The sequence below is a fragment of the Schistocerca cancellata genome, chromosome 2 (genome assembly GCF_023864275.1).
Source record: "Schistocerca cancellata isolate TAMUIC-IGC-003103 chromosome 2, iqSchCanc2.1, whole genome shotgun sequence".
In the NCBI taxonomy this organism is placed as follows: domain Eukaryota; kingdom Metazoa; phylum Arthropoda; class Insecta; order Orthoptera; family Acrididae; genus Schistocerca; species Schistocerca cancellata.
The window spans coordinates 277,714,940-277,727,459 of NC_064627.1; the positions used below are offsets into that span (position 1 = coordinate 277,714,940).

The window sequence follows — 12,520 nt, forward strand, 5'->3', positions numbered from 1 at the left end:
CAAAATGCAGGTGGCTGGGATATGTAAGCAGTTGAATATTTGATACATGGATGAAGGAAATTCTTCCCTGATTTGAAGAGGCAAGAAAAGCCAGAGATGACAATCTGTCAGAATTTGAACACATAAAATTGGAAAACATGCAGGGGTAATGTGAATGCATGTGTAACTGAAAACTATAATGAATGGAAAAGTCTACTGGAGGGTTTTATTGATTACTATCTGGTTGCTCATCTTTAATACAATTTGAAAACCCAAATGCAGCTCTACCCGAAAAATATGTTGGAAGTGTCTGACCCCTTTACTCCCCTCTATTTGCCCCCTCTCCCAGTTTTTAAGTACATGTTGTTTCCACTTGATACTTAGGATCAAACTAGATAAAGCTGACTATGTCCGAAACGGTGGCTCTCCAGATAGAACTAACCACTTGAGAAGTTTGGCCTTGTTTAGTGTCATGTATTACCAGAAACTTAAGGTGCTTAAACATGAAAGGAATTATGAATGGAATCGAGGGAATAAAGACAGCTTATATTGGTAGGAAACCTCAGTTAGTTGTGTGGAGGCAAGAGATCCCAAAGGGTAATGCATTGCTTGCTCTGTATCAGTGTCAGTGACTATGGAGAAGTAAGATCCTGTCAATGCATAAATGCAGTTTATGATGTTACAGGTGTTTCTAGATTAACCCTTTGAGTGCTGCAGATGGGAAATCCTGCCACGCCCCACCATTCTGCAAGGGCTGCAGATGTCGTTAGCCACTGCAGTGGTATTTCCCATGGGTGCTGCAGACGACATTCATCATCTCGGCCTGGCCGGTACCTTAATCTCAGTGACGGCTTTTACAATCAGCCAGTTCCACTACATACGGTTCTGCAGACATCTATAGCCAGTCAGCAGCATTTCCAGCAATTGCTGTTTGACTTTCGTGCTAGCTGGTTCATGTGATCATCTGTATTCTGCTTCTGTGGTGTTGTTTAGCTTTCAGCAGTATTTCTGTCAGATTTCACTGTTGCTAGAATGAAATTTTCACTCTACAGCGGAGTGTGCACTGATATGAAACTTCCTGGCAGATTAAAACTGTGTGCCGGACCGAGACTCGAAATCGGGACCTTTACCTTTCGCGGGCAAGTGCTCTACGAACTGAGCTACCCAAGCACGACTCACGCCCCGTCCTCACAGCTTTACTTCTGCCAGTACCTCATCTCCTACCTTCCAAACTTTGCAGAAGCTCTCCTGCGAATCTTGCAGAACTAGCACTCCTGAAAGAAAGGATATTGCGGAGACATGGCTTAATCTGCCAGGAAGTTTCAAGTTTCACTGCTGCTGTTTGACATTCATGCTAGCTGGTCCATGTGATCATCTGCATCTGCATTCTGCCTTTGTGTGTGTGTGTGTGTGTGTGTGTGTGTGTGTGTGTGTGTGTGTGTGTGTGTGTTGTTTAGCTTTCTGTCTATTCATCACGATTTTTAGGGAGCACATTGGCGTGGTTGCACTGATGAAGAGATACTGTATATACTGACAAGGGGTGACAGTGACAGTAAGTGTGGCATTTTCAGAGACTGTAGTGATTTTAATCATTCTTCAGAAGAATATCGTAGTAATGTGTGTCCACATTCACCTAGTAGAGCTCACCAGGTTCTGAAAGTGAAGATGAATCCATCTGCAGAAGTCCACACATTAAGTGACAAATTTGTCACTTCATGCATTTGATAACTCATCCTCAGTACATAATTGTCAACTAGCACCTGATTTTTCATGCTACTTCAATTAGAAAATCTGATGAAATTTATAGCTTGTTTTAAGTGTTTAGAAGATAAGTGATCTTTAAACAACAATAAGTTCTAATCAACACGGGCATTTTGTATGGATTAAACACACTGTGGAATGCCATATGAACTGCATCAATTATTTTCCTAATTTTAAACACACTGTCAACTCCACGATTGGCAGAGTTATCACTAAAATGCAACATTCTCAAAAGGAACATAAATTTGCCAAAAATTGGAGTGCTCAGAAGTACATCCCTGGACCAATTTTCCAATATTCTCAACTTTTTAACACAGGCCAAGAGAAGCCAAATACCAATGAAGCAATACAGTTCCTTAAAACCAGTATCTTTCCAGATGGACCATTGTGTTTCGAATGCTCGCACTCTTCATAGATCAGTTACAGGCAGAAAAATACCGTTAGCAGATTTCCATTTATGTCTGGTACAAAACTTGTGGAACAATTTGCTACTGAACAAAGAGTATATAAGAAAAGAAGATGCTCTGATCATGAGAATCATGTGTGCTTTACTGGAAGGCACTTTCCAAATGTCATTCCAAGTGATCAGTCCAAGAAATGCAGACTATGGCATAGATGTGCAGTCTGCTCAAAACAGAATGTGTGCCAAGAAACAAGATATGAATGCAAAATATGCAGTATACGCTAGTGTGTTGTAGCATACCTCACACAGAAGAACTTTACCCAAGTTGGTACATCTGGAAGATGAAATTCATCCCTTACATCTGAAAAAATTATTTAAAAATTTAAAAAATACAAATGTACAAAAATAACTTCACCATTGCCAGTTCAAAGCTCGTATGAGAAAGAAGAATGGGAAATATAACAGTGCATATAAATAAAAATAAAACTAAATAAAAACACACAATTATCTGAGCTTAAAGAGCCTGTACAGGTGAGTTACTGTGCTGATAAGCACCTTATGTACGAACATGTGAAACATCCGGTTTGTGCAGACAAACACAGACTGCATACTTCAAGTCCAGTACCATAATGAACAAAATGAAAAAAGAATTATTCATATCAGTTGTTTCAATTGTGAAAATCCCATAGAAAAAACCTCTTTCAGTATTTCTAGAATTTTCCAATTTTCCAGGTAACTTTTTCAAACTTTTCTTTCAAACAAATCTTGCCTTAATAATTATGAATGCAAAAAAAAAAGGATCATGCAAATTGGGTAAGCCATTTTTGAATTTTAGTGAGACAAATGTAAAATGAAGGTTAACTTCATTAGACAATGGTCAGTTGAGTTTTCTGATGCACAAAAAGTCATTAGGAATTAAAGGTGATGTTTAATTAGGTAGTGTGGAAACTTTAGTATTTCCCTATCGAATTCTGAAACAAAATTTATACGTCGTCATTTATTTCTATTTTATAATTACAATTGTGTCCCGTATAAAAAGAATTTAAAAACATTGACTTTTTGGTTTTGAAGTTTCCCTGGGGATAATTTATTGGGTTAATGAGCTCAAAATATAGTGATTAGCTTCAAAAGTGTGTCTCGGCATCAAAGCACTTCCCTCAGTAGTTGTTTTCGAACGAATTACGAGGTGCATTCAAGTTCTAAGGCCTCCGATTTTTTTTTCTCCGGACTGGAAAGAGATAGAAACACGCGCATTGTTTTAAAATGAGGCCGCGTTCATTGTCAATACGTCCCAGAGATGGCAGCACCGTACGGCAGATGGAATTTTACCGCCAGCGGCGATAATGAGAACTGTTTTAAATACTTAAAATGGCGACGTTTTCCTTACTTGAACAGCGTGCAATCATTCGTTTTCTGAATTAGCGTGGTGTGAAACCAATTGAAATTCATCGACAGTTGAAGGAGACATGTGGTGATGGAGTTGTGGATGTGTCGAAAGTGCGTTCGTGGGTGCGACAGTTTAATGAAGTCAGAACATCGTGTGACAACAAACCGAAACAACCTCGGGCTTGCACAAGCCGGTCTGACGACATGATCGAGAAAGTGGAGAGAATTGTTTTGGGGGATCACCGAATGACTGTTGAACAGATCGCCTCCAGAGTTGGCATTTCTGTGGATTCTGTGCACACAATCCTGCATGACGACCTGAAAATGCGAAAAGTGTCATCCAGGTGGGTGCCACGAATGCTGACGGACAACCACATGGCTGCCTGTGTGGCATGTTGCCAAGCAATGTTGACGCGCAATGACAGCATGAATGGGACTTTCTTTTCGTCGGTTGTGACAATGGATGAGATGTGGATGCCATTTTTCAATCCAGAAACAAAGCGCCAGTCAGCTCAATGGAAGCACACAGAACCACCGCCACCAAAAAAATTTCGGGTAACCGCCAGTGCTGAAAGAATGATGGTGTCCATGTTCTGGGACAGCGAGGGCGTAATCCTTACCCATTGCGTTCCAAAGGGCACTACAGTAACAGGTGCATCCTACGAAAATATTTTGAAGAACAAATTCCTTCCTGCACTGCAACAAAAACGTCCGGGAAGGGCTGCGCGTGTGCTGTTTCACCAAGACAACGAACCCGCACATCGAGCTAACGTTACACAACAGTTTCTTCGTGATAACAACTTTGAAGTGATTCCTCATGCTCCCTACTCACCTGACCTGGCTCCTAGTGACTTTTGGCTTTTTCCAACAATGAAAGACACTCTCCGTGGCCGCACATTCACCAGCCGTGCTGCTATTGCCTCAGCGATTTTCCAGTGATCAAAACATACTCCTAAAGAAGCCTTCGCCGCTGCCATGGAATCATGGCATCAGCGTTGTGAAAAATGTGTACGTCTGCAGGGCGATTACGTTGAGAAGTAACGACAGTTTCATTGATTTCGGGTGAGTAGTTAATTAGAAAAAAAATCGGAGGCCTTAGAACTTGAATGCACCTCGTATTGCGCTAGTACAGATGAACGTCACTGATCGTTATGGATTCTCCAGTATTTACATCATAAGTTACATACAAAAAGCTGATAATTAAGCATCTTAAGTATCAATATGTCAAATAAAACTCTGATGTATGCAGAGACCTTATGATGTTTTGCAAGAACTAATTACAACTGAAAGAAAGCCTTTGGTGAGGAGTTACATGTTAGCAGCATAAACAGTTTCAGTGTACATTGTGTCTGTCAAGCACTTCATCTCCAGATTCAAAGCTATGGAATAAGCATCCAGATACACTGTGCTTATTTGTGATGTCGGTGATCACACTGAGACTGCCAGTGAGTTGTGACCGCCCTGGTGCCATATACCGAGCATAGGGCGAGGTCGGCCAAGTGAAGAGCTCAGGCACAGACAGCAGTCTGCAGAGATGGCTATTAGTGCAGGTAAATGAATTAGGTGACCTCAAGGGTATGCTTGACATGGCCAGCCAGATGTGCAGCTGCAGCAGCCAAAGGGTTAAATGTTGGGAAAGTATGGTTCTGTGGCTCAGCCAGTTAGATAGATGGACTTCAGCAAATTGGAGAACACAAGTTGTTCTAGTTCGTTGGTGTACACTAGATTTTGAAAATCTTCATTCAAATTAGCCAAGAACTTTACATCATTGCGGTCATTGTGAAGGTGATCTCATCACATGACGAGCCAGATATGTCACTTCTCAACATATTTCCAGAAAACTGACTTCTTGTAACTGTTGTTAGTCTCATCTGCTTGTTATGTCACTGAAGAACTGGCAGTGTCAGCCGACTAATCAACTGACAGCTATCACTCTCTCAAATTCATAGTATACTAACAGATTCAAGGCTTTGGTACCCTCATCTCATCGCAAAAGTTTTGCAACTGTCAGTGCGCTTCATCAGTTAACAGAACATGTAACTGCCAGCCCTCCCTCAACTCTTTCTTATATCTAACAGATTTAAGGCTTTAGAATGTTACTGTAGGACATGGCTCCCCATCTCCTACCAAAAGTCTTACTATTATCTGTGGACCTCAACTTATAAAAGTACTAGGACATTTTATTGGGGAATAATCAAATATGATAATCGTATGCTCACTTAATAGATCAGGAAACTGTGGTCCGATAAGTGAGCAAATGTGCTAACCATCATTCATATTTTCTCAATTTCTGTTGAGTGATCATTTCATTAGGGACATTTTATTGTATGAAACAGTTCACAGCAATAGCTGCTACAATATAAATATCCTAGAAATGGAGACAACTAGTTGCCTGTTATGACTGTCAGCCCTCTTAGCCATATTTCAATCGTTTCAGTTTTAGGTTGTGATTTGGTACTTCAAAATAACTTTATTTCCATTCTAATTTCTGTACTGGGTATTACTCAGTCAGTTACAGCAAATGACCTGGATACGGCACACTTACTAGTTAATGAAGTCCCGTTGATTCAGTTTTGCTTTCTCAGAACTGAATGCTTGCATTGTAGATAAATACTAATGCTGTATCCATCGGGACACTTCACAAGTAATTGTGCTGTAATGAAATTATCATAGTGATTTCCAAGACAATTTTTTAATATGTAGTTAGGTTTCTAGAAAACACTATATTAAAATATGACAGTTTTATTTTTTCTACATTTATGGAACCTCTTAAATTTTTGGTCATGTTCATTAGTTAATTTCCTTTACAGTACAAATGTTATAAACAGTGTGAAAAAAGTAATTCTGGTTGCAAAAGGAATCACAAGTGCAACAAAAGATGTTATGAGGACTGTGGAGAGTGTGCTGTAGAAATCCAAGTGCAGCTGAGCTGTGGACACACCCATAAGATACGTTGTAGTACTGATCCATCTGAAGTGAAATGTGACAGAGACTGCAAACGCACAATGGCATGTGGACACGTGTGTCATCGTCGGTGTTTCCAGCCGTGTGAAGGCTGCAAAGTTAAGGTGAGAGTCTGTGTATAGTCCATTAGATGGCTGAATTACATTTGATAGTGAAATAACATTTTTATTGCTATTTGAATTTCCTGATACTTAGTAGAGCACTATATAACAGAATGATATAAACCATTCTTAATTAATTTAAAAAAAAAAAACATAAATATACATATTCATTTGGAGCTTAAAGCTCACTTCTGTTCTGTTTGCTTTCAAGTAAATCTCTTTTGGAATGGGATTTTGTCTTGAACAAACACAGTTTTATTCTTTTCACCCATACCTGTTTCGATAAATTTTACCATCAACAATGGGTTTGTTTTATTTACTATCAAGTAATAGTCAAATTTGGTTTTATGGCTATTATATTCACAATATTTTAACAAAATGTGTACCATAATAACACTTACTGTTCATGTAGTTATACGTCATCTGCACTACAGATAATATTTTGGTACAGTTAGTCATCTGCAGCTGACAGAATTTTGCTGCAGCATATTACTTACGGGAACATACATTTTAGCCCCAAAAGGAAGAAATTGGTTTTTTGGTCTGTTTGCATATGCTTAGTGTGATATTGCTAGAGTTAATTACTTCTTAATGTTTGTTTGCTAGGTTATTATAATTGTTTTTGAAAACGTTTTTACTTAGTAGTTGTCAGGACAGCCTAGAACAAAAACTGAATCTAATCTACGAGGGTTGTACCAAAAGTAAGGTTCCCATTTCTTTTACAAATAAAAAACATTGTTTGTTGTTATTAATTTATACATCATTGAAAAGCTTACACTTATGTCTATTTTTCAATACAGTTTCCATTTTTATGACACACTTTTGAAGACAGTGCTCCAGCTTTTGTAATCCTAAGTCGAACAAGTCTCCTGCCAACCTATTGAGGAAGCGTGTGACTTCTGCTCGGACTTCATCATCATTCTTGAAGCGTTTGCAATCTAAGTGTTCCTTTAGCTTGGGGAGGAGGTGAGAATCACTGGGGGCTAAGTCCGGGCTGTACAGGGGATAGGGCATACCAGTGCACTTAAATTTCTGCAAAAGCTCCTGTGATTGACAAGTGACGTGGGGTTGAGTGTTGTCGTGAAAAAGCACTACTCCTTCTGTCAGTCGTCCTCTCTGGTGATTGTGGATTGCGCTGGAGTTTGGTCAGTGTTTCACAATATCTGTCTGAATTTATTGTCATCCCAGGTTGAGATCAATGAGAAGTACCCCCTTCCGATCCCAAAACACAGTCGCCATAACCTTTCCTGCCGAGTGCGTTTCTTTGAACTTCTTTGGTGGTGGTGAACCAGAGTGACACCACTGACGAGATTGTTGTTTTGTTTTGGGGTGTAATGAAACACCCACACTTCATCTTCCATGCTGATTGAGTCCAGTAACTTCTCCTTGTTGCCTCCTCCCTCACATTGTTGAAGAAACTTGCGAGCACAGTCAAGGCGTTGCTCCTTGTGTCCATCAGTCAGCATCCGGGGGACCCAGCAAGCACACATCTTGCAATAACCCAATGTTTTCCATTAAAGTTCTTTCAATTGTGCTGTGGGAAGCTTCAAGTTCACCCCCAGTGACCCTCTGATCTTCGAGCAATTCACTGCTTATCTTCTGGACAGTCGCATCCAAAACCGGCAGTCTTCCACTCCCTTTTTTATCGTGAACATCCATGCGACCCTCAGAAAAAAAGCCCTGCACCATTTGCAGATGTGCTAAACAGACATGCACTCTTCACCATAGATTTCAATCAGTTGCTGATGAATATCCATAGCGGTAACTTCCTTGCGTGGAGAAACTGGATTACTGCTCAAATCTCACTCTTGGTGTGAGCGGCGATCAATACTTCCATCTCCAGTTGCTGCCAAGCCAACACTGAGCGACGTAGTGAATCGCAGATGGGCGGGCTTGAGAGTGGGTTAAGCACTGCGCACGGCACTGTAGTCAGATTTAGCCTAGCACTTCCCTCTAGGCTGTAGCTCATTGAGAACCTTACTTTTGGTACAACCCTCGTAATATAATCTTTTCTTTTCAGAACTTGATAAGCAGAACATACCAATGAGTTCAGTCATAAATGTTTAAACTGCAACTGCTTATCAAGTAGTTAGAGATGTATACAGGAACATTATGCTTTCATAGGCAGGAGAAGCTTAGACAATACTGAATAGCTGATGCAAAAGATGAAACAGATAAATGTACCCTCAGGGGCTCAGCATTTATTTGCTGAGTTCGGGCTTGGCCACTCCAGGGTTTCTGGGGACTTAACACCACCATTCCTTCATCACTGGAAGCTCTGGGCATGCTCCAGTGACCACTGTGCAGCATGATGGTGGAACATTGTGTGTCATAGGGAACAGGGGTCTTGGCTTTACTGCCTGGATTGCAAGGATGATATATATAAAAACTCGGTCTCAAGGCCTTGATGAGATCCCTGGCTGTTTAGGTTGAACAGTCATTAGTGGGCAACCTCTGGAGAATCTGCCACACCCCCAGTTGTATAAGGCTTATCAGGCTTGCAGGGCTCTGTATGAGTGGAGCCTTATTTCCCCAGCTGCTCATGGGGACCTAGATGGAACCCGCAAAATCTTCTTCCCATCCTAGCAGGAGGGGTGTATCACCCGGAAGCACTCACACCCATTCATCCAAAGGAATGGGAGGTTAGCCCTCGTGATAGTAAGAATAAGTTAGACTTTAGTAAGAGTTGCTCACGGGGTCATAAATCACAATATGTTTCTGGTGATAGAGGAAGGAGACAACGTTTGAAAAACTGCCCTCTTCTATATCCATAAGGGTTTGGAAGGACTTGCTGGCCCTTTAAAATTTATAAAACGACAGTGTGATAGCTGCTTGTTGGCCAAAACTAACAGAGCAAAGCAGGTGGAACTTCTAAAGAAATCACACAAACTAGGTGAATATGATATTGTTGTTGAGATGCGCAGCTCCCTCACCAAAAACAAGGATGTGGTAATGTGGCGTGATATCATGGATATGGACATAGCAGAGTTGAAACAAGAATAGGCATCCCAGGGGGTAGTCGATGTAGAGCAACAAATATGAAGGAATAATGAATAAACTGAAAAGACTGCCACTTTCATTGTCACATTCAGTTCTCCAACATTGCCCGCACATATTTTGGCAGGGTTCCTCCGACTTACAGTTAGGCCTTCAATACCACACTCTATGGGGTGCTATAAATGCCAGCATTTTGGCCATACAACCATGAGTTGTGAAGATGAAGTGACCTGTGGGAAGTGTGAAAAAGCAGCCCATGATGCTGGGACTGACTGCGTGTCTCCAGTGAGCTGCATCAGCTGCTCTGGGAGCCATCCACTCTGGAGCCAAGAATGCCCTGTTTTTGCCAAGGAATGCAAAATACAGGAAATAAAAGCGATCAAGCATGTCTCCAAACAACACCCAGAGACATCACTCAGACACTGGCCGAGCATTTTGCAAAAATTACTGTGTGACTGTTGAGAGGGGGAAGTTGAACTTCAGATTCAGCAGTTCTGAGGCCTACAACTCCTCTTTCTCCATGCGGGAGCTTGAATTGGCACTGTCTGAGACTCGTGACACTGCACCCAGTCATGAACAAATCCTGTTCTGCATGCTTCGACATTTACCAGTGCCATCAAAGGAAATCCTTCTTGAATTTTCTAATCTCAAATGGCAGATGGACAACTTCCCCAGCTTGTGGAGGTAGCAATTCTGATACCTCTTCTCAAACCAGGAAATGGCCACACATCTCACTGTAATTATAGGAGTATTTCCTTAATGTGCTGTTTAGGAAAGACCCTGGAGCAAATGGTTATCCGTAGTTGAGTCTGGTTATTTAGCTGCTCTCAGCATGGATTCCATAGATTTTGGTCCACTGTTGAAAACTTTACCCTGCTAGCGGCAGTTATTGAGCAGTCTTTCCTATATAAACCTCACTGTATTGGCATCATCTTTGATATCAGTATGGCATATGACACTACTTCGAGACACAGTTTTCACATGCAGCTGCATCAGTGGGACTTTTGTGGCCACCTCCCCATCTTGTTATGGTCTTTCCGGTCTCATCTGATTTTTAGGACCCAAGTTGGTGACACACTATCTGATCGTTATGAGCAGAAGAATGGTGTCTCTCAGGACAGTGTTGTAAGTGTTACTCTCTTTGCCATAGCCATAAACAATATCACATCTATGATAAGGAGTCCGGTACAGTGCTTGTTATTTGTGGACGATTTTGCTGTTTTCTGCTCCTCCACCAGTGTTGCAACAGTAAGCTGTCAGTTACAGCTTACAATGTGGAGGTTAGAGGAATAAGCTGCAAAGATGGGTTATTAGTTTACTGCAGATAAGTGGGAGTGTTCCTTTTAATCATTCTCATTGTATTTTTAATTTACCTAAGTTGCATGTGAGGGGCACCATGCTACTTGTTAGAGACTCAGCGAGGTTTCTGGGACTCACTTTTGATTCCAAATTGTTGTGGTTGCCACACCTGACCAACCTGAAATCTATATCTCTCAAAGCACTAAACATCATAAAGTGCCTTAGCCACAGGTCTTGGGGAGCGGGCAGGGCTTGTCTTCTCCATTTTTATAGAATTTTGGTGCGTTCACAGCTGGACTACAGGTGCATAGTGTATGCATTGGTGAGGCCTTCTTATTTGAAGATCATTGATGCTGTCCACCAAGAGGGGATTTGGCTAGCTATGGGGGCTTATATGACCAGTCCCATACCCAGCCTCTGTGCTGAGGCTCGAGAACTGCCACTTACCATCTGGTGGCAGCTCCTCCTGGTGCATCAGGCGAATAAGTTCTTCACAGCTCCAACTTCACCTGCACATCATACTATTGCTCAGGAACATCTTTTCTCCAATTGTCTACGAGTCACAATGCTGTTTGGGATCTGTGTGCAGCATGTGCTGGAATAATTCGGTGTGGAGCTAGTTTGACCCGAAATCCAGAATTTTAACCATCTGTCACCCTGGTTTCTGAAGAAGCCCAGAGTAATTTTAAACTTGGTGCAGTATAGGAGATATTTCACTCTTGCTTCCATTTTTAATGCAATATTTTCTGACATTTTATCTGAATACCAGAGCTACATAGCTGTTTTTATGGATGGGTCAAAACAGGGGGACTGTGTTGCTTGCTCTGTTATTTTTCCTGATCATGTTCTCAACATCCGACTGCCTCAAGCTGTCTTTTATGCTGTATTATATGCGATCCCACGGACTTGAGCAGAGGGGATGTTCTTCCAGTACTAAATTTCTTGTCTGTTCTGATCCTCTGAGTGCCCTTCACTCTCTGAAATGTTTGTACCCAGCAGATAACGTAGTCCAGACTATCTAGGCTGCCCTTCACGAACTATGACTGGGGAAGGAGGTGTCTTTCTGCTGGTTACCAGGGCACATGGGAATTGCGGGGGACAAAAGGGAGGCTCTAGCAGCCAAGGAGGTGTGTTGTGATCCTCAGGTATTTCAGTGTGCCATCCCCTTGCATGCTACAACCTCACTGTTGGGCTCCAGAGTCTTCCATCGTTGGGGATGAGTGGCTGGAAGTGATAGACTATAAGCTCTGTCTAGTAAAGCCCACAACGTGGCCATGGTGTACTTACATCCAGCCAAATAGACGGGCTAAGGTTCTTCTCACTCCTCTTCGTGTAGGCCACAACCCTAGGACGCATGGCTTCTTGCTCCAGCGAGAGGACCATCCAATGTGTGGTGCTTGTATTTCCTCTTGCCCACTTCATATGTCACATTTTTATATTTTCTTCTTCCATGAATTAAAATCCATATCTCTGTAAGCTGTTCATGTTATATCCTCCTTTCAAGACACCGTCCATTCCGTTCAACTGCTCTTCCAGGTCATTTTCTGTATCTGCCAGAATTACAATGTCATCAGCAAACCTCAAAGTTTTTATTTCTTCTCCAATACAGCATACCTTTTGTCTACAAATA

At 41.6% G+C, this 12,520-nt stretch overlaps 1 protein-coding gene across 1 annotated transcript in view; it reads left to right on the forward strand.

The window, feature by feature from the left end:
* Positions 1 to 12,520, forward strand: part of LOC126161613 (NFX1-type zinc finger-containing protein 1-like) — a 392,892-nt gene that overhangs the window by 232,867 nt on the left and 147,505 nt on the right. The window contains exon 10 of the mRNA XM_049917568.1: positions 6,340 to 6,597. Within this exon, the coding sequence (XP_049773525.1) occupies positions 6,340 to 6,597 (258 nt within the window). The remainder of the gene's footprint in view (positions 1 to 6,339; positions 6,598 to 12,520) is intronic.